We start from the raw sequence: 22845 nt of genomic DNA on the forward strand, positions 1-22845 counted from the left end.
TCAGAGCCATATCTTAACTCATGCTTTTTTTCTTTCAGATTTTCTATTTTGTACATACATTGTTTTGTATATACTGTATATGATGACTTCGGTGGGCAGTGAACGTCCCCGGGGCACTCGGGACAAAACGCAAATTTCAACCACACAGCCAATACAACAACAGAAACAAGTAGTACAGGTACGTGCCACTGTATAATGATCTTTGAATTCAAAGCAAGCATGTGGAAGAAGTGCATATCATTACAAGTCAGTAAAAACTAAGAAAAGATGGAAAAATTAAAGACTTATTTGGAAGAGTATATTTGAAATTTCACTTCAATTGCTTAGTAATCTACCGCAGCCTTAATTTGTTCCTGTATTTGTCTCTACATGAGCATTGTTTTTCAGCAATATTTCCCATCAGTGAGGAATTCTGTGCCTATGCTTGTGTCAGGATTTTTGTTCTGTGACCTTGGTGTCCTCAGATTTTTCTCCTCTGTATGCTAGTCTCATGACGCTAGAAGATATCTGGTTGATACAGGTGTTTGGGTGCGTGGGAGAAACTTTATTAGATACATTCTGTGTTCTACAGCATGATTCAATCTATCTGCAAGTCACAGAATTGCTTGCAATGTCTTCACAGAAAGCAAAGTGAAAATCATCAGTGGATTAAAAAGTATTTTTGAGTATCTGAGACTAGCTCATTGTCTTGATTTTTTTCAGCAGCAGAGTAGTTAAGTTGTGTACTTATCTGGGTTGGCGAGTTCTTCCGCCAGTTCTCTCAGTTCCCTTCAGTAAGAAATTACACTGCAGATATTTTCCATTGTGTATGGATAATAAGTACACCATTTTATTATCAGATCTGGGCCTATTACTTTCACTTAGCTTTGTGTTTTGCACATTTCTCTTTTTTTTGGGAGTTCAAAGTTAATTGAGAATAACCTTCCCTAACACTGCAAAGATCATGTGTCTTGTAAGGTTGAGTAATGTTTTATACTATTTTATAGGTTAATAAAGTATTATGAAGATAGTGTCTTAAACAAAGAACAACCAGTTGCTGGGGTGGGACAACTTCTTGTGACAATGATTTGGTGTTTGTGTAATAAAAACATCTTTGTTTTTCTTTTGGGTCTTTAGTTTTGTATGAGTGTAGTCCACTGGCATAAACATTAGCGAATTTCCAAGCTCTCTGCTTACACAGGAAAATTGAAGGTACCGTCAGACACTTCATATTATAAAATTGGTGCATTTCTGTCTAATGTGGACTTCAAAAAAAAAAAAAGTCATTAACAAATGAATCTTAATGACTTCCTGTTTCTGGTCAAATATGTGGTCATGTCTGTACGGAAATTGCATTGTCTAAATTTTTCTTCTCTGGATATCTGTAAAGGAAATGTCTTGAGTTTAAAAATTACAGTGGGCCTGAGGAGACTGAGCAAAAGGATGCAGTAAGGCATGAGTTCTGAATGTGGTGGACATTTTCCTCTTTGTTCTCTGAGCTCGTAGTGGACACCAAGCAAGGGATTCTTTGTGCAGGGCTGGGAGGCTGCTGTGGTGGTATAGTGCTCTGGGTAGCACAGGGCTTGGGGCTGGGAACTCCAGGGTAGTCTCTCTGTGTTACCAGCTGATGTAGGAAGCTGTCAGTATGGTACTTGGGAAATGTAAAATAGCAAGGTGTCCTTAACTCTGTTACGATCACTAATTGTCTTCGAACATTGCCTCTCAGCGTGGCAAATGTCACTTCCCTCAAGGATCTGGGACAGCTGCAGTAACTCCACCATACACCATCAGCTGCTTATTTGCTGAGGAGTAACTTTTAGATTCTTCTCAGCATTTGCACTTAGCGACCTTCTCCAGAGCTTGTATTTGTGGTAAACTCCAACAGCAAAGCAGGGTGGGGCTGAATCAAACTCCTGAGGCTCAGAACGCGTTGGTATTCTCTGAAGTGATACTCTGGAAGGTGAGGTTCAGTCAGCTGCCCGGGATGAATCCTTTTACTTAAGAATTTCAGTGGATGAAGCGGTCTCTTTCTTAATGAAATATTTTGCAGCACATGAACACGCATTTTGGGTCTTAGCTCTTCAATATCAGCCTTCTCCAGCAAGAGACAGACATCTTTACTATTTGAGCAGAAATCAAATTAGGTTCAGGATCATGTAACATACAGTTATCTTCGGCATTTTCATGGGAATCCAGTTCAAGTAGACTAAAAATGCCATGTTTTGAAGAGTAGCTGTATCTGCTGAGACGTTAGTGGGTGTTGAGTTGCTTTCTGTGTGGGGCAACCATAACATATTAGGATTTGTTTTACTGCATCCATCCTTCTTAGTCTGACAACTAGAGAAGCTGCAAGTGTGGCTTTGTGGTCCAGAAATGTTACATAGACATTGAATTGTGGTGGTTTTACTTGGGTGGGCATCTGTGTTCCTCCATGGCTGCACTCTTGCCTCCCTCTCTTCAAAGGGGAAGGGGGAGAAAATACGATGAAAAGGGCTCAAGGGTTGAGATAAGGATGGGGAGATCGCTCAACAACTATCATGATGGGCAAAAAAGACTCAGAGTAGGGAGATAATAAGATTAATTGCCTATTACTAACAAGCTAGAGAAGTGAGAATCAGAGGAAAGAAACCAAAAATGCCTTCCCCCCATCTGACCTTTTTCACCTCCTTCCCCTGGGCATGGGGGAATGGGGGTTGTGGTCAGTCTACAGCACTTCTTCTCTGCCACTCCTTCTCGGTCACTCTCGTCCCCTGTGCTGTGGGGTCCCACCCACGGGATGCAGTCCTTGATGAACTGATCCGGTGTGGGCTTCCCACAGGCAGCAGCTCTTCCAGAACTGCTCCAGATATGGGTCCGTACCACAGGGTCCATCCCTCAGGAGCAAACTGCTCCAACCTGGGTCCCCCACGGGCAGCAGCTCCTGCCAGGTTACCTGCTCCTGTGTGGGCTTCTCTCCACGGGCTGCAGCGTGGAACCCTGCTCTCCACCGTGGTACTCCATGGGCTGCAGGGGGGCATCCTGCTTCACTATGGTCCTCACCACAGGCTGCAGGGGACTTCTGCTCTGGTACCTGGAGTACCCCCTTCCCCTACTTCTTCACTGACCTTGGTGCTTGCAAGGCTGTTTCTCACTCCTCTCTCACTCTCCCAGCTGCTGTGTAGCAGAGTTTTTTTTTTTTTTTTTTTTTTTTTTTTTCCCCTCTTTCCTAAATCTGCTCTCAGAGGCTCAAAAACATCACTTACTGGCTCGGCTTTGGTCAGCAGTGGGGCCCTTACCTGACATGGGGCAGCTTCTTCTCACAGAAGCCACCCCTATGGACTCCTGCTACCAAAACCTTGTCATGTAAACCCACTACGCAAATATAAATAGCAAGATCCTTTACTAATTTTCAGAGATGAGTGTTAGTGCAGCTATTCATAGGCAGAGTCTTGAGGTGCAACCCTGTCTTCTTTGAATGCTTATAAATCTATGGTCACATTCTTGGGGGAGTCATGGAAGGTGATGTGAGTGGGCATCATCGCAGATGGGGTTAATTTAGGAAAATGTGCTTTTTATGATAAAACTAACTTTGGAGTGATAGTTGCTAAATAAAAGTAGGAGTAAAATATCAAAATATAGGCTTCCATAGTAAATTTAATTTTATTACGTAGTTATCTATGTAATGGTCCATAACTGTGGTTTAAGCATCAAAACCAAGTGTTGAAATTGCTTCTGTTCTAGTAAACTTCTTTTTAATGTAAAATGAATGTAGAAGAGCAAATGTTAATCCCTTCCTTGTAGCACCTCAGTGTTTGTTGCGTTCTCTTTGAGAAAAGGTGGAGAAGATAGTGATACTAGGCGATACTTTTTAAAAGGATATTGTTACTTTCAGTGAACTTCATTGGATTTTTGCCTTTTTTTCAGGCAACAGCAGAACAGATTCGCCTTGCTCAGATGATCTATGATAAGAACGACGCAGACTTTGAAGATAAAGTGAAACAAGTATGTTCCTTACAGCACAGACTTCTTACACCCTGCACTAAGGTGTCTCTAGGCTGGCTTACATTTTGGAGTTAGAGTAGCTGTTTATAATTTAGATGAAATGTTTTTTGGAATTACATAAGTTTAACTAGGAAAAGGTGCTCTTATTGCACTACTAAAATTCTGTTTATAAGACGTTGTATGGTAATGTAGCTCTGGCTGTGTAGTCATACTGGTGTATTATCCTTTGTAGATAAGCCGTTCATCCAAAATTCATCTGTGCTGATGTCTCTTGCAGACTCCGTATTTCTAGTATGGTCCTAATGATCTTTATTCTAAAGAGTGCATTCAGCTTGCCTGCATGTACATGCACAGGGGAAAAATTTGTCACCTGTGTAAACTGAGTTTGCTAAAACAGCTGTTTTTCAGGAAAAGTAAAAATCTAATCAAAGCTTAAAGGTGAATTGAAGTGGTGTGTTATGTAGTTTTTTTTAATCTGACCTCCCAAATCTGTATGTGAAAATGGTGGAATTACACTGCAAACAAAATCTAACACCATTTCTTCTACCATGCTGAGCTTTGGATATATATATATATATATATATATATATTTAGGCTTCTGTTATGCTGTTAGAGCTGAGATTGTTAATTCAAGCAGTACTGAGGATTCAGCTACCTGTTCTGCTCAGAGTATTGGTGTTTTTATCTTAATGAACATGTCACAACTCATGTAGAACGTAGGAGTGCACTCAGAGAAGAGAGCTATTGTGAATGCATTGATGCAGCAGAGGGGGCAGATTTCTCAATTTCCTTCCCTTTTTAAAAACTTCTCAGTCACTGTTAACTGCTTTTTATTCTTGTTTATAAACTTGTTTTGTTGCAGTACTAAAGTGAAGTCCTGTATGCTCTGAAGTAAAGGGACTTTGATCAGTAGTGCCTGTAGCTCTGCTGATTGGGATAATGATAAGAGTTAAATTCTGCTTAGGAAATGTACAATATTTCATATGTGCATATATATTTCTAGCTTGTGTTTGTTTTTTTTTTTTTTTTTTTCTGTGTGGGGGTACTGTATGCCCCCTGACAAGCTGTTTATATCCATTCCCTACTCCTCAGGTTGTGTACTGCAGGCCCACAAAGCATAGCTCAGTACCAGCTTTCCTTAAGCAGTCATCGCGTAGCCTGTTCGTGTGGTCTTATGCTACAACGGATTGAAGGAGCTGAGCTGACTGGAAAAGTTAACCTTTTTCTCAGTCTGGATGTTTTTTGAGGTGGATTTGTTCTCCACCATGGTTTATGGCTGTACTCACACAGTGAGATAAAGGGGGAGATAATGGAGCTGTCCTGATTTCTGGTGTCTTTACCCTCATACACAGGTATCTATGGGGTGACAGCATTTGCTTGTAAACAAACTTGCAAGCATGAAGGGAAAAAGTACAAGAGAGTGCTTTCTTGATTACTATTTAAACTTGTTTCATCCTGCCTCTTACCTGAACACTAAGCAGATCTGTGAAGTGTAGATACCTTTATTTAGGATTTTAGATTGCTCTGACACAGCTGCATACTTGCTTAGAATCTGTGGTGGTATTAACTCTTACTTTATGATGATACTTTGGATATTTTAATGTGTGACTTTTATTGCCAGCTTATGGAAGTGACGGGGAAAAACCAGGATGAGTGCATAGTGGCATTACATGACTGTAATGGGGATGTGAACAGAGCTATCAACATATTGCTGGAAGGAAGTTCAGACACGGTAAGGTTTTCCTTCTCTATTAAACTGCTCTTATTTCTTGTTGTAGCAATTTACTTTGAGAAAATAATTGGGAAAGTCATATTTAAGAATTTAATTTTCCATGTCTCCACTGAAATTCCTCTGGAGGAAATGGAGATCAGGGCAGCTTCTCTATCTTGTGCATAAAGGCTGAAACTTGAAAATGTTGCGGGTGTTCTGCTGATCTTCTGCAGAGTTCTCCATCTTTTATATATGTGCTACTATTTTCTCTGCAGCAGAGCTCAGTGGGGCACTGTCCTGTGTTCTGCTGATCTGTTTGTAGTTACTCTGTAGTGCCACAGTCATGAGACCTGAGGTGATACTGTGTGCCACAAAGGGAAATATTTGTAAACCTAAAAAGGGAGGCAGATACTTGAAGTCACATAACTTTTGTAGGTATGCATTGCGAGTATTGAGGTTTGGAGGAGTGTTCCATATCTGAAAGATGCATTGAAAACTAATAGTGGCAGAAGAGAATACAGAAAGTAGTTGCTTTTTTTTCCCCACTGTTGCTCATTAGCCTTACTTCACAGAGAAACTGAAAGAGAAAACTGAACTGTGTATATAGGAACAGTGTTAGCATAGCATGTGTTTTTTTTGTTTTTATCCCAAGAGTTTTCAAGAAATTGTGGTTGAAGCTTTTGCTGGAGGGGCTTCTAACAGCTTATCTGAGACAGTCAACTAGATTCTCTCTCATATAAATTGAGAAAGAAACACGGACTTGGTTACTTTACTGTCAAATGTTCAGTAGTGCTTCCTGTGATTTATCAGGATGTGTTCTGTTGCTTAGTGTTAATGAGGAAACGAACCCCCGTGTCCCAAATCTAGGCCACATATAATTCTAACCAAGGGGACTTTTATTTTTATTCCATTTTTTATTTGTAAGAGTTGATCATCTCAAGCATAAAAGTATGTAATGCTGAGTGTGTGGGTAAGTTGGTAGGAGAAGAGAGCATTTCACCTTGATTAAATGTATCTTGGTGATGTGCTATCCATTTTTGTGTTGTCTTGTACTTGTCATTTTCTAGTTCAGAATAGTTTTCTGGTTGAAGAATGTCAAATGCTTTCTTACCTTAGCAGACTGTTATAATTGATCATGACATGGAAGAAACTTTCTGAACTCATCTGTCAATAAGAGGCAACACATCCATGTTCTGTTATGTTGGCAAGTCCCTCTGAACCCATTGTTCTCACTATAGAAAATGCAACTCAAATACAGAGAACGTGAAGGGCTGGACAAGGGAGGAGGAAAAAATTAGAAGGGTCTACATCAGTGTGTGAAGGCACATTGCTTATGGAAGTGTGGACCCTCCAACTTCAGGGGTTTGTTGTGAGGCCATTTTCCTTCAAAAGAGCTTTACCATGGATTTGGTATAAAGTTGGAAGCAGAGGTAATACTTGTTCTGAATGCAGATTCCTTAATCTGTTTCTAGCTTCACTTGGCTTTGATGCACTACATGTTTTTTATACCTCATTTGGAAGAATATGTATCTATCCAATTTGAGGAATTAGAGCAGGGAGTGATAGCTATGGAGTCTGTCTATAATCTCTTTAGTACTCCGCCAGCTTTTTTTTTTTTTTTTTTTTTTTAAGGCTGTGATCCTTAAGGCTTTGTACTCTCTTTATGAAGATTTTTCAGTTGCAACTGTTGTGACAGTCAGGCTTTGGAGGAGAGTAGAGAAGGGCATGCTTCTTTGCCTAAGACTTGTGTTTGTTTAGCTTGCTACAGGAGTAAGAGCCATTTTATGCCCAACCATATTTTAATTTCTAAAACTTTGGAAGGTAGTTTAAAGGGGGAACACTTCAGATTCCTTTTCCCCCTGCACCCCAAGATCAGGGCAGCAAGAAGGCTTCTGTTACATATTTTCAAGGGTCAAGTCCGCAATGGTAATTCAGCATCCTCAGCTGAAATTGTAGTTTACAAAGGCAGGCAGCTTTGGTCTATGACGCATACCTGTGCCCAGAGATAGTGCTATACCCAGCTTCTCAGTGTTCTTCCAAATTATATTGATTTTTTTTTCCCTATATGAATAATAATAAACTTCACAAATCCTGAAATCCTTGTGGTTGTCTGAAAATCTTACTTATGATAAAGCATGGATCTGATGCTTTCATAGTTCTTTTTACTGATACTTAGGTTGTATAAAGTGTTACTATAGTATTTTATTTAAGATTTATAGAATCATCCATTTTTGGAGATTTCTTAAAACAATTGAAGATCACTTGGCACCATACCCATTAGCAATGTAGTGCATTCTGAACCATCTAGATTTGGTTCTTAAGTTGTCAGTGCAGTTATTTATTCTCCTTTAAAGTATCTCAAACTCCTGGAGGGTCTTAGTGTGCAATGCAGTTACACATGTGAAGTCATGTGATAGTTACTGGAGGAGACCAAGCTTTCAGTTAAACAAGTAACATGGCATTGCTCAAACAAGTAGTTTTGCACTTCTAATCAGCACCATCTGTGCTTTACCTAAGTTGTCCTATGGTAGTGTAGTCTTCAATACCAGATATGAAATTGAAAAGTGACTTCAGCTTCTTTCTAACCTATACCGCTACAAAAAATGAGTAACCATTCTTTTAGTACTTAATCTCTCAAACAAGACACTAAAACATTGACTTTATACTTGCAAGCTGATTTGCCATCTGCTTGTTTGGTAGTGTTAGTTTTTTCTTTTTTATTCTAGGCAGATGGGATTAGCTGGTCACTGCCTACCTTGAGAGGGTTTCTGAGCTGCTGTTGTGTGAATTAAGAGATCACAGGACCCAAATTACTGATAGTCAACCTTCTTTTCATGTAGTTGCCTGTTGTGAAGCCATGGGCTCTATCTATGTGGTGGTTTTACTGTGCTAGGCAGCTAAACACCACAACCGTGCTCTCACTCCCCCTCCTTAGATGAGGAAGAGAAGAAGTAAAGTAAAGAACAACTCACAGGTTGAAATAAGGATAATTTAATTAAAGGGGGAAAAAAAAAAGACAATTAAGGAAAGATTATTATTAACCAAACAATTTTAACTAAAGGGAAAAAAAGGGGAAGGGGGGGGAAAAAAACAACAAAGGCTGTGTGGAAGTGCAGAGGAAAGAAATTACTCTGTACTTCCCACAAATGAACAATGCTTGACCATGTCCTTGAGACAGGGCTCTAATGCATGTAGCCAGTGTTTGGGAGGAGGACCGATGTTTTCACAATGAGAACCCTCCCTTCTTCCGGTTTCCACATTTTATTGCCGAGTGTGACACCACATGGTATGGAATATCCCTTTGGTTGGTTTAGGTCAGCTGCCCTGGTGATGTTTCTTTTCTCACTTCTTTGTCCACCCCCTAGGAGGGTTAGAGAGAGTCCTGATGCTGTGCCAGCACTGCTCAGCAGCAGACACAACCCTGGTGTGATACCACTGCTGTTCTAGCTACAAGTGCAGAGCACAGCACTGTATGGGCTGCTGCAGGGAAAGTTAACATCCTAGCCAGACCCAGTACAATCTAGTGCTTTGCGCTTGACGGCACCTTATCTGCATATGCAATTTTCCTGCTTGAATACCTTATCCAGACTATAAGCTCCTAGAGGTGGAGACATTAAAAGCATCTCCCATCTTAATGGTTCACAAATAATACCTTTCTTTGCTTTGCAACTATGGCTCAATAGACTAACCATGCAATTGCATAATGAGTTGCTGTGCTATACTTAGCAAGTGTTTTAGGCATTTTGTTTTCAACTCCTACAGATATTCATGTGGAACTGATATTATCCCTGAATTTATTTTGGGGTTGGATTTTTATATTAAAGCTGAGACGAGTTTGTACCTTGTACAGTTTGTACCTTGTACAGTTTGTACCTTGTACAGTTTGTACCTTGTACAGTTTGTACCTTGTACAGTTTGTACCTTGTACAGTTTGTACCTTGTACAGTTTGTACCTTGTACAGTTTGTACCTTGTACAGTTTGTACCTTGTACAGTTTGTACCTTGTACAGTTTGTACCTTGTACAGTTTGTACCTTGTACAGTTTGTACCTTGTACAGTTTGTACCTTGTACAGTTTGTACCTTGTACAGTTTGTACCTTGTACAGTTTGTACCTTGTACAGTTTGTACCTTGTACAGTGTTAGTACACAAACTAATAAGGATTCTTCTGGCGGGGATTAAATACCCTGCCTTCTCCCACTTACAGGGAGTGTTCCCTGGAAACACTCCCATTCTGTGTAATTCAATCCCTTTTACTCATTAATTCGTTAAGAGTTCTTCTAAGGAAAAGGTAAAGGTTTACAATAGATAGTTTTAACAGTTTTAATCTTAAAAGTCTTTGTTAAGGCAGTCTCTCAGGTATCAGGGTTAACTGATGCTTTTACCCAGGAATGAGTCCACCCTCTCTCAGCTGTTCTTACTGTTGTCTCAGTAGTCAGGAGCACTTGAAACAGTCTGTCCCACTCAGGTTGCAGTTTCAATTCTCTCCATGTTTGCATCAGATCCCAACTTCCTGCTTGGAATGGATCGATCAGGGCTTCCAAGGGTGCGGTTTGAGCTAACAGTCCACAGGTCCTGAGAAATGACAAAGAGGATGACAGCCCGAGTATATAGTTCTTAAGAAAAGCATCTTTTGTCTCAATTTGAGGTAATCCATTCCCTTTGTCCATGTGCAGCAATCCAAAGAATATTTCATATGGTGAAATTCCCACATCTTTTCTTGGTGCAGTTTGAATTCGGAGACGTGCCAAAGGTAAGCACTTTGTTTGGGGAAGCTGAGTTTCCAGAACTTAGTCAATTGCTTCTTTACTGTCTGATCTGCTCCACCCTTCCAGAAGAGGAAGGATGCCAAGGAGTGTGAAATTTCCACTTCATTCCTAGAGTCCACATTAGCCTTTGCAATGTTTCTGGCATAAAGTGATTTCCTTGATCAGAGTCAATATTTTCAACAATTGCATATCTGGGAGTTATTTGTTCTAGAATTACTTTAGTTACTATGTTCACAGTTGCAGATACTGAAAAATACTGAAGGGAAAGCTTCCACCCACCCTGACAAATGATTGACAAAGACTAATAAGTATTTACATCTACCTACTCTAAGGAGCTCTGTAAAATCTACCTGTATGTTTTGGAAACGTTGAATTCCTGGTTCTCGCCCCCCCCCCCCCCCCCCCCCCTTTAGGCTGACTGGATAATTTTCCTATTTACCTTTTGACATACTACACAACTGCTGCATACGTGTTCAGCCAGTGTGTGTATGTATATATTCCTACACATACATATTTCCATAGAACAGTGTCACATATTGCTTGAATTCCCAATGATCCACTTGATGTATTAGCTAATACTTGACTCATTAGCACTTTATTCAGCATTTTTCTCCCCTCAGGGAGTATCTATTTTAGTTCAGACTTCGTGACTCCTGATTCCTTAACCTCTTTCTTTTAAAACTCTTTAGTTCTTATTAGTTTCGGGTAGGGGTAGCTCAATAATTCCCTCAATCTTCTCTGGATTTATTCTTCATTCCCCATCGGACAATACATGCCCTAAGTACTTCTCTTTCTATGTATTGTGATTTATTTTCCAATCCTTTCAAGACCTGTTTTCCCAGAAAGTTGAATAGCTTGTTAGTGGCTTCTTTTATGACTGTTTTCTCCTGTCCTGACAATAAAAGATCCTCCACATATTTGTAACAGTAACACCTCCTTTGGAGGTTGGAATTACTCCAAAATTTCTTCTAGAATGTCCCTAAATAAATTGGTGGTCCTGTAAAGCCCTGAGGTGAAATTATCCATCTGCATTCCACCCCATTTCAGGGTCTTTCCACTCAAAGGCAAATATATCTTTGCTCCCAGGGCCTGAGAGTACCCCATTAATAACACTTATTCCAGACTAATTCTTTAATAATGAAAATGGGCATTCAAATAGTAAATCCTTTCCCAACAAGTTAGTCCCTGCCTCGGGTGCATGCAATTATTGCCCAGTGATCATTCTATCCCTAGTCTCAGCTTGGTGTCCTCAAAAAGTGGCACTGTTTTCCCAGTCCCTTCTACCCCCATCACATTTAGGGTTTCATTAGTTAATTTAAGCCCTGATACTTTACAGGCCAATAATGACGTAGCTGCCTCAGTGTATTGGGTTTGATGGCAAGGTTCTGGTAGTGGGGGGGCTGCAGTGGTAGCCCCTGTGAGAAGAATCCAGCAGCTGCCCCAGGTTAGATAAGGGCCAGTTTCAGCTGGCTCCAAAAGGGCCCACTGCTGCTCAGAGCCAAGCAATGAGCAATGCAGTTTGTGCCTCTGTGAGAGCGCATCCAAGAAAAGGAAAACTGCTGCACAACAGCAGCTGGGAGAGTGAGTGAGAAACCTTCCTGCAGATACCAAGGTCAGTGCAGAAGGAGGGGGAGGAGGTGCTCCAGGTGCTGGAGCCAAAGCCCCTCTCTGGCCCACAGAGAGGCCCCTGGTGGGGAAGGCAGACCCCCCCCCCCAGCAGCCCATGGTGTACCACAGTGGAGCAATTTCCATGCTGCAGCTTGTAGAGAGGAGCCCATGCAGGAGTAGGTGATCGGGGGCAGGGGGTGGACCCCAGGGGGTCCCAAGCCAGACCAACACCCTCCTGACATATAGACCCTGTGGCACAGACTAACACCTGGAGCAGCTCCCAAAGAGCCCATTTTTCACTGCCTGTGGAGAAATCCACACAGGACCAGCCCGGGAAAGTTGGCATTCCACAAGAGGGGCCCCACGCCAGAGCAGGGGAGAGAGTGACTGTGAAAGACCAGTGGAAACGAAGCACTACAGGCTGACAGCAGCTCCCCCGCCTATTCTGAATTTATAACAGCAATCTCTCTTCCTCCTTCTGTTCCAGATACTCCTGTTTAGGATACCTATTTTTGAAGTGGCTAGCATGGACACATCTTCTCAAAGCCTGTCCTTGCTAGGATTTAGGCTGCATCACAGGCAGCTTTGCCTGCCTTCCATTCCCCTCCTAAACATTTTTCTCCAGTGAATAACATACTCAAGATTGACATTCCCCCCTCCCCCTGGAATACATATTAGGCCTCAGAAACAGATTTGACTTCTCTGCTAGTTCTATAGGGTCCTCAATTAAAGACTTTTAAGAAACAACACCTTAAGTTTAAGTTAAAACTCCTTACCTCTCTGCTGGTAAGGAGCGGAGGAGTTCACCTAAGAGGATACATGGTTAGTGTTAGTACCATTAGCATCAGGGAAGGTGAAATTATCAATATCTCCTCTACCTTGTTATAATTCTTATCAGAGCCTAGAGTGCACTTCTTCTACAGGGACAGCATCAATTGCAGTCCCTGTCTCCCTTCCTGGAGCAGCTGCCACTGCCTCTGGTGCAATATTAGGATTATAGAGAGCATAACTTGATTCCTCCTCTGAAAAAGGAGTCTTATTGTTTACATATAAATTCAAAGCCTGAATTTTCAGCAGACCTGTATTTTGGCCAAAATACTGAAGTTTCTTTTATTGGCTTTTTAGGCCAGACAATTACAAAATATGTAACTTTTTATTTTAAATCTTTTTCCCTAGTTTTTGGGTTGTTTTTCCAAATCCTTATCATTCTCTCCAAAGGACTGTTTTTAGGCACAATCCCAGGGTCTCCAACCCCACCCTGCTGACTCTTGGAACCCTTAATCCCCAGCTCTTCCTGACGTGCTGCTGTGGACTTTACCACCCACAGGGTACCACACGCCTTCACCTAGGATTAGGAGAGAGGTGGGGTGTACTGCCGAGCACCTCACTGTGCTCGGGGTACCGTACACCTAAGGGCCCAAACCCCTGAGACTCTCTCTTGCTCATCTCTCTTTCGCTTCGTCCCTCTCCAGCCCAGGGAACATCGTTCATCCCCTCACAGGACTACAAAACCTCACAGATTGGAACTCCACGCTCTCTTTGCACTATAAGTGCATCCCATTCACATTCCACACAAGAGTCTCCCCGAACCCACCCCAAGGTGATATACGGTAAAGTTTCCCTTACCTTGGTCTGTGCATGGACTTCCTGGTCTGGGTTATCAGCAGTTATCCCTGTGACTGTGGTGGCTTCCCTTTTCCCCAGTGTTTTATGGAGCCTGTCTTCAGATTAATCTTCAGATTAACAGTCTCGGTCCTTTACTGGCCATACCGAGACAACCCACCACCCCTGATGGGACCGCTGAAATCAGTGGGGTGCACCTTCCTGTTGGTGGTAGCAAGAACTCTTCGGTAGGCAAAAAGATCCCAGACGAACCCCCAAATTGTGAGAAAAATCTCAATAATTTTCTTCAGACAGGATCTTCTGTGAAGCTATTTTATTTGCAATTGCAATGGTGGGCGTCCTGCCAATTATAGAATCACAGGATTGTCTAGGTTGGAAGAGATCTCAAGATCATTGAATCCAACCTCTGACCTAACACTAACCAGTCCTCCACTAAACCATACCACTAAGCTCTACATCTAAACGTCTTTTAAAGACCTCCAGGGATGGTGACTCCACCACTTCCCTGGGCAGCCCATTCCAATGCCTCACAACCCTATCAGTAAAGAAGTTGTTCTTCCTAACATCCAACCTAAAACTCCCCTGGCTCAACTTAAGCCCATTCCCCCTCGTCCTGTCACCAGGCACGTGGGAGAACAGACCAACCCCCACCTCGCTACAGCCTCCTTTAATGTACTTATAGAGAGCGATAAGGTTGCCCCTGAGCCTCCTCTTCTCCAGGCTGAACAAGCCCAGCTCCCTCAGCCGCTCCTCGTAGGACTTGTTCTCCAGGCCCCTCACCAGCTTCGTCGCCCTTCTCTGGACTCGCTCAAGCACCTCGATGTCCTTCTTGTAGCGAGGGGCCCAAAACTGAACACAGTACTCGAGGTGCGGCCTCACCAGAGCCGAGTACAGGGGGACGATCACTTCCCTAGCCCTGCTGGTCACACTGTTCCTGATACAAGCCAGGATGCTGTTGGCCTTCTTGGCCACCTGAGCACACTGCTAGCTCATATTCAGCCCACTATCAACCAATACTCCCAGGTCTTTCTCTGCCTGGCAGCTTTCCAACCACTCATGTCCCAGCCTGTAGTTCTGCTTGGGGTTATTGCGCCCCAGGTGCAGGACCCGGCACTTGGCCTTGTTGAACTTCATACAGTTGACCTCAACCTATCAGTCCAGCCTATCCAGATCCTCCTGCAGAGCCTTCCTACCCTCGAGCAGATTGACACATGCACCTAACTTGGTGGCATCTGCATCACGTACAGACTGGGCGATGAGACGCTGGAGAGCAGCCTAGAAGAGAGGGATCTGGGGGTCGTGGTAGACAGCAAGTTGAATATGAGCCAGCAGTGTGCCCTGGCAGCCAGGAGGGCCAACCGTGTCCTGGGGTGCATCAAGCACGGCATCGCTAGTAGGTCAAGGGAGGTGATTGTCCCGCTCTACTCTGCGCTGGTGTGGCCTCACCTCGTGTACTGTGTGCAGTTCTGGGCACCACAGTATAAAAAGGACATGAAACTGTTGGAGAGTGTCCAGAGGAGGGCTACGAAGATGGTGAAAGGCCTGGAGGGGAAGACGTACGAAGAACGGCTGAGGTCACTGGGCCTGTTCAGCCTGGAGAAGAGGAGGCTGAGGGGAGACCTCATCACAGTCTACAGCTTCCTCGTAAGGGGGTGTCGAGAGGCAGGAGACCTTTTCTCCATTAACACCAGTGACAGGACCCGCGGGAACGGGGTTAAGCTGAGGCAGGGGAAATTTAGGCTTGACATCAGGAGGGGGTTCTTCACAGAGAGGGTGGTTGCACGCTGGAACAGGCTCCCCAGGGAAGTGGTCACTGCAACGAGCCTGTCTGAATTTAAGAAGAGATTGGACTGTGCACTTAGTCACATGGTCTGAACTTTTGGGTAGACCTGTGTGGTGTCAAGAGTTGGACTTGATGATCCTTAAGGGTCCCTTCCAACTCAGGATATTCTATGATTCTAACTTACTGAGGGTGCAGTCGATCCCCTCATCCAGATCATCAATAAAGATATTAAAGAGGACTGGCCCCAGTACCGAGCCTTGGGGAACGCCACTAGTGGTGTTCAAATCCAACTGGATTTGACTCCATTCACCACAACTCTTTGGGCACAGCTATCCAGCTAGTTTTTAACCCAACGAAGCATATGCCAGTCCAAGCCACGAGTACCCAGAATGCTGTGGGAAACGGTGTCAAAAGCCTTGCTGAAGTCAAGGTATCACAGAATTTCTAGGTTGGAAGAGCCCTCAAGATCATCGAGTCCAACCTCTGACCTAACGCTAGCAGTCCCCACTAAACCATATCCCTAAGCTCTACATCTAAACGTCTTTTGAAGACTTCCAAGGATGGTGACTCCACCACTTCCCTGGGCAGCCTGTTCCAATGTTTAAAAACCCTTTCGGTAAAGAAGTTCTTCCTAACATCTAACCTAAAACTCCCCTGGCTCAACTTAAGCCCATTCCCCCTCGTCCTGTCACCAGGCACGTGGGAGAACAGACCAACCCCCACCTCGCTACAGCCTCCTTTAATGTACTTATAGAGAGCGATAAGGTTGCCCCTGAGCCTCCTTTTCTCCAGGCTGAACAAGCCCAGCTCCCTCAGCCGCTCCTGTCGCGTTAAGGGGTGTAGCTGATTAACCGTTACGGGCCCGGTCAGATTCAGGATACTGAACCAGTCGGACATTCACCAAAAACACATTAACCGTCTGGGGGTCCAGTCAGACATTCACCAAAAACGCATTAACGGCCTGGGGGTCCGTTCAGACATTCACCAAAAACGCATTAACCATCTGGGGGTCCGTTCGGACATTCACCAAAAATGCATTAACCGCCTGGGGGTCTGGTTAGATTCAGAACACTGAACTATCACGGATAACCACCCTCACCCTCGTTGCACTCAATGAGAGTTATCACAATGCAATCAAGTATGGTTTATTACAGCAACAGATAATCAGGTTCTTTTGGATTGCCGGCGATAGTGACTGTCTGCAAAAGCAAGCTAGTATGCATAAAATACACAGGTGTTATAGGTGTTATAGATGTTATAGATGTTACAGGTGTTTATAGGTGTTACAGGTGTTACAGGTGCGCAGCCTAGAAATAAACGCGTTAAAAAGGATCAGAGACTCTATAGAGATTTATAAGCAAGTATTTAGATCTCACCCAAAGGCGTCCCAATGGGGGGGGAAGAGAGGCTCAGCCCGTCGACTGATCCCAGGAGTCAGGAGGTCCTAAGGATGTTGTCCTCGGGATGGTATCTCCCCTGATGGTGGTATCTTCCCTCACATCCCCTTTCTCTTGGGCCAATTTATATTATTTTCTATCTTTTAGGTGGAGCTTGAGTGGCTCTAGTCAAGCATATCTTAGTTATGATTGGTGTAAAGTTTTCCCGTCTCCGTTTAAAGCAATAGGCTCCGAGAAATTCAGAGCGCATGCTCAGTGAGGGGTGGTCGCACCTTGGAGGCGGGTAGCTTTTGGGATGGAGGTGTGTTTTGGTATTATAATGATATTATAATGAGCAAAAAGTACACTAGGGTACAGCATTTGTCAAAACATGATAGGTCTTTGGCTTAGGGTGGCAAAAAGTGCAGCTTTGTGCACAGGAACAATCGAGGCCCCATCTGATTACAGATCCTAGCCGTGGTGTCTCCACTCCACTCTACACTCCGTGCTGTTCCTTAGAGCTAGCACACCAAGTTTCCCCAGCGCGATAGCATCAAAGGTTGGGAGCCTAGGGAACGCTCAGATAATGCAGTTATGCCCTACCCTGAAAGCCTCTTCAATGCTGTACCTTTTCCTCAAAAATGTGAATGTTAGTTTTATTTTCCTAGTTACTTCAGGCATTTACACCACAGCTCCTCATAGGACTTGTTCTCCAGGCCCCTCACCAGCTTCACCGCCCTTCTCTGCACCCGCTCAAGCACCTCGATGTCCTTCTTGTAGCGAGGGGCCCAAAACTGAACACAGTACTCGAGGTGCGGCCTCACCAGAGCCGAGTACAGGGGGACGATCACCTCCATAGCCCTGCTGGTCACACTGTTCCTGATACAAGCCAGGATGCTGTTGGCCTTTTTGGCCACCTGAGCACACTGCTAGCTCATATTCAGCTGACTATCAACCAATACTCCCAGGTCCTTCTCTGCCTGGCAGCTTTCCAACCACTCATCTCCCAGCCTGTAGTTCTGCTTGGGGTTATTGTGCCCCAGGTGCAGGACCCGGCACTTGGCCTTGTTGAACTTCATACAGTTGACCTCAGCCCATCGGTGCAGCCTATCCAGATCCTCCTGCAGAGCTTTCCTACCTTCAAGCATATCGACACACGCACCTAACTTGGTGTCATCTGCAAACTTACTGAGGGTGCACTCGATGCCCTCGTCCAGATCATCGATGAAGATATTAAAGAGGACCGGCCCCAGCACCGAGCCCTGGGGGACGCCACTAGTGACTGGCCTCCAACTGGACTTGGCTCCATTCACCACGACTCTTTGGGCCCGGCTATCCAGCCAGTTTCTAACCCAACGAAGCGTGCGCCAGTCCAAGCCAAGAGCAGCCAGTTTCTTGAGGAGAATGCTGTGGGAGACGGTGTCAAAAGCCTTTCTGAAGTCAAGGTAGACCACATCCACAGCCTTTCCCTCATCCACCCAGCGCGTCACTTTGTCATAGAAGAAGATCAGGTTCGTCAAGCAGGACCTGCCTTTCATAAACCCATGCTGACTGGGCCTGATCGCCTGCTTGCCCTGCAAGTGCTGCGTGATGACTCTCAGGAGGATCTGCTCCATGAGCTTCCCTGGCACTGAGGTCAAACTGACAGGCCTGTAGTTTCCCAGGTCTGCCCTCCGGCCCTTCTTGTAGATGGGCGTCACATTTGCTAGCCGCCAGTCAACTGGGACCTCCCCCGATAGCCAGGACTGCTGATAAATGATGGACAGTGGCTTGGCCAGCTCCTCTGCCAGTTCTCTCAGTACCCTTGGGTGGATCCCATCCAGCCCCATCGACTTGTGCACATCCAAGTGCCGTAGTAGGTCACCAACCAGTTCTTCGTGGATAGTGAGGGCCACATCCTGCTCCCCATCCCCTTCCACCAGCTCAGGGTACTGAGTATCCAGAGAAGAACCGGTATTGCCGCTAAAGACTGAGGCAAAGAAGGCATTGAGCACTTCCGCCTTTTCCTCATCTCTTGTAACTAAGTTTCCCCCCGCATCCAGTAAAGGATGGAGATTCTCCTTAGTCCTCCTTTTTGTGTTGATGTATTTATAGAAACGCTTTTTGTTATCTTTAACGGCAGTAGCCAGATTGAGCTCCAGATGAGCTTTGGCCTTCCTAATTTTGTCCCTGCACAGCCTCGCTACATCCTTATAGTCCTCCCTAGTGGCCTGCCCACTTTTCCAAAGCTTATAAACCCTCTTTTTTCTCCTAAGCTCAAGCCACAATTCTCTGTTGAGCTAGGCTGGTCTTCTTCCCCGCCAGCTCGTCTTTGGGCACGTGGGGACAGACCGCTCCTGCGCCATTAAGATTTCCCTCTTGAAGAGCGCCCAGCCTTCCTGGACCCCTCTGCCCTTCAGAACCGCCTCCCAAGGGACTCCACCAACTAGTGTCCTGAGCAGCTCAAAGTCAGCCCTCCGGAAGTCCGATACAGCGGTTTTACTGGTCCCCTTCCTGGCCTCGCCAAGAATAGTGAACTCCACCATTTCGTGGTCACTCTGCCCAAGACAGCTCCCGACAATCACATCCTCCACCAGTCCTTCTCTGTTTGTGAAGAGAAGGTCTAGTGGGGTGCCACCCCTGGTAGGTTCACTAACCAGCTGCATCAGGAAGCTATCTTCCACGCTCTCCAGAAACCTCCTAGACTGCTTTCTCTGGGCTGTGTTGTGCTTCCAGGATATGTCAGGGAAGTTGAAGTCCCCCACGAGTACAAGAGCTGACGATTTCGCAACTTCTGTCAGCTGCCTGTAGAGTTCCTCATCTGTCTCCTCATCCTGGTTTGGCGGTCTATAGCAGACCCCGACCAGGACACTAGCCTTGTTGTCCCTGCCGATCCTAACCCAAAGGGACTCGACCTTGTCATTCCCAGCCTCAAGTTCCACAACAACGAAAAATTCTCTAATATAGAGTGCCATACCACCACCCCTTCTGTGCTGCCTGTCCCTTCTAAAGAGCTTATAGCCAGGCATTGCAGCACTCCAGTCATGAGACTGGTCCCACCACGTCTCCGTGATGGCAACCAAGTCGTAGCCTGCCTGCTGCACGATGGCTTCCAGCTCCTCCTGTTTGTTACCCATGCTGCGTGCATTGGTGTAGATGCACTTCAGCTGGGGCATTGCCTTATCCTCCGGCCTTGCCATTGTTCCCCCTGGCTCAGCCCCAACAATCCTAGCCTCAGCCCCATCCCCCTTCCTACCTAGTTTAAAGCCCTCTCAATGAGCCCTGCCAGCTCCTGGCCCAGGATCCTTTTTCCCCTAAAAGATAGGGACCCGTCTGCGGCCATCAGGCCAGGTGCTGAGTAAAGTGCCCCATGATCAAAAAACCCAAGATTTCTGCGTTGGCACCAGCCCTGGAGCCACGTGTTTAACAGGTGGGCTTTCCGTGTCCTCTCTGAACCCCTCCCTGCCACCGTAGGGATGGATGAAAACGCCACCTGCACTCCCGCTCCATCCACTAACCGACCCAGTCCCCTAAAGTCTCTTTTGATAGCCTTGAGGCTTCTCTCTTCGATGTTGTCACTGCCCGCCTGGACTATCAAAAGAGGGTAATAGTCAGAGGGGCTTACCAGGTTGGGAAGCTTCCTGGCAACGTCCCTGACCCTGGCCCCAGGGAGACAGCAGACTTCCCTACGGGTAGGGTCAGGCCGACAAATAGGGCCCTCTGTTCCCCTAAGTATCGAGTCTCCAACAACAATCACCCTTCTGTCTTTCTTGGTGGAGGCAGTCCTGAGGCGTGGAGTCGACCTCCTCGCCCTAGGCATCCTCCTGGGAACACTTGCTACCTCTTCCTCAGCTACTGGTCTGTCGAGCTCCAGGGCCTCAAACCTGTTGTATAAGGGCACTTGGTAATGCGGGGCCGGAAGGGGAGGGCGTCGCCTGCGATGTCGAGCAGGGACCTGTTTCCATTCCTCCTCAGCTCCCAGATCCCCTCCCTCTGCCCGACAGCTACAGGGCAGGGGGTCCACCCCCATTTGAGGAGTCTCACCTCGGTACCTCCCCTTGAGGCCCTGCAGGGAGTTACTCCAGAAGTCTCTCTCTCGCTCACACTCCCTGATGGCCCTCAACCTCTCCACCTCCTCCTTGAGCTCCGCCACCATGTGGACCAGGTCATCCACCTGCTCGCACCTCACGCACGCAGTTTCTCTGCCTCCCGCCGATGGCAGGAACAGGCTGAGACACTCCCTGAAAGGCCATAGAGAGTGGTAGACCACTCTCCCTGGTAGACCACATCCACAGCCTTTCCCTCATCTACCAAGCGTGTCACTTTGTCACAGAAGGAGATCAGGTTCGTTAAGCAGGACCTGCCTTTCATAAACCCATGCTGACTGGGCCTGATCACCTGGTTGCCACGTAAGTGCTGCGTGATGACACTGAAGGTAGGTTGAGAACTGGCTGACTGGCTGAGCTCAGAGGGTGGTGATCGGCGGCACAGAGTCTGTCTGGAGACCCATGACTAGCGGTGTTCCCCAGGGGTTGGTGCTGGGTCCAGTATCGTTCAACATCTTCATTGACGACCTTGATGAGGGAATAGCATACACCCTCAGCAAGTACGCCGATGACACAGGGAGGAGTGGCTGACACGCCAGAAGGCTGTGCTGCCATTCAATGAGACCTGGACAGGTTGGAAAGCTGGGCATGGAAGAAACCAAATGAGGCTTAACAAGAGCAAGTGTAGAGTCCTGCACCTGGGAAGGAACAACCGCATCTATCAGTGCAGGCTGGGGGACGACCTGCTGGAGAGGAGCTCTGAGGAGAAGGACCCTGGGGGTCCTGGTGGACGACAGGTTGACCATGAGCCAGCAGTGTGCCCTCATGGCCAAGAAGGCCAACGGGATCCTGGCATGCATTAAAAGGGAGTGTGGCCAGCAGGTCAAGGGAGGTGATCCTCCCCCTCTACTCTGCCCTGGGCAGGCCTCACCTGGGGTACTGTGTCCAGTTCTGGGCTCCCCGGTACAAGAAAGACAGGGATCTCCTGGAAAGAATCCAGCGGAGGGCCACAAAGATGATACGGGGCCTGGAGCATCTTCCTTATGAGGAAAGGCTGAGAGACCTGGGTCTGTTCAGCCTGGAGAAAAGAAGACTGAGAGGGGATCTCATCAATGTGTATAAATACCTGAGGTGTGGGAGACAGAGGGATTTGGCCAACCTCTTCTCAGTGGTTTGTGGGGACAGGACAAGGCGTAATGGTCACAAGATGGAACACAGGAAGTTCTGTACCAACATGCGAAAGACCTTCTTCACGGTGAGGGTGATGGAGCACTTGGAACAGGCTGCCTAGGGAGGTTGTGGAGTCTCCTTCTCTGGAGATATTTAAGGCCTGTCTGGATGCCTACCTGGGCAACCTGGTCTAGGGAAAACCTGCTTTGGCAGAGGGAGATTTGACCCGATGATCTCTTGATGTCCCTTTCAACCCCTACAATTCTGTGATTCTGTCATAACCAAGTCTTCAAATCTCACCAAAAGGCATCCCAATGGGTGGATGAGAGGCTCAGCCCGTCGACTGATCCCAGGAGTCAGGAGGTCCTTGGGACGGTGTATTCACTCGGGATGGTATCTCCCCTGACGGTGGTATCTTCCCCTAACATCCCCAATTTATATTATTTTCTATCTTTTAGGTGGAGCTTGAGTGACTCTAGTCAAGCATATCTTAGTTATGATTGGTTAAAAGTTCTCCCGTCTCTGTTTAATGGTATAGGCTCCAAGAAATTCAGAGCACGTGCTCAGTGCGGGGTGGTTGCACCTTGGAGGTGGGTCGCGTTTGGGATGGAGGTGTGTTTTGGTATTATAATGATATTATAATGAGCAGAAGTACACTAGAGTACGGCATTTGTCAAAACATGACAGGTCCTTGGCTCAGGGTAGCAAAAAGTGCAGCTTATCGGTCCTGGTGTGCACAAGAACAATCGAGTCCCCACCTGGTACAGAGCTTAGCCATGGTGTCTCCACTCCACTCTATGATCCGTACTGTTCCTTAGGGC

General features: G+C 45.9%; 1 protein-coding gene across 3 annotated transcripts in view; it reads left to right on the forward strand.

Moving 5' to 3' along the window:
- LOC309889449 (ubiquitin-associated protein 2-like) overlaps positions 1 to 22845 on the forward strand; it is a 117152-nt gene that overhangs the window by 15677 nt on the left and 78630 nt on the right. For all 3 annotated transcript variants that reach the window (XM_082782302.1, XM_082782300.1, XM_082782301.1), the window contains exons 2-4: positions 39 to 178; positions 3883 to 3960; positions 5582 to 5692. In XM_082782302.1, coding sequence (XP_082638428.1) covers positions 39 to 178; positions 3883 to 3960; positions 5582 to 5692 — 329 coding nt within the window. The remainder of the gene's footprint in view (positions 1 to 38; positions 179 to 3882; positions 3961 to 5581; positions 5693 to 22845) is intronic.

The sequence above is a fragment of the Aythya marila genome, assembly GCF_965140915.1.
Source record: "Aythya marila genome assembly, chromosome: W".
Taxonomy (NCBI): Eukaryota; Metazoa; Chordata; class Aves; order Anseriformes; family Anatidae; genus Aythya; species Aythya marila.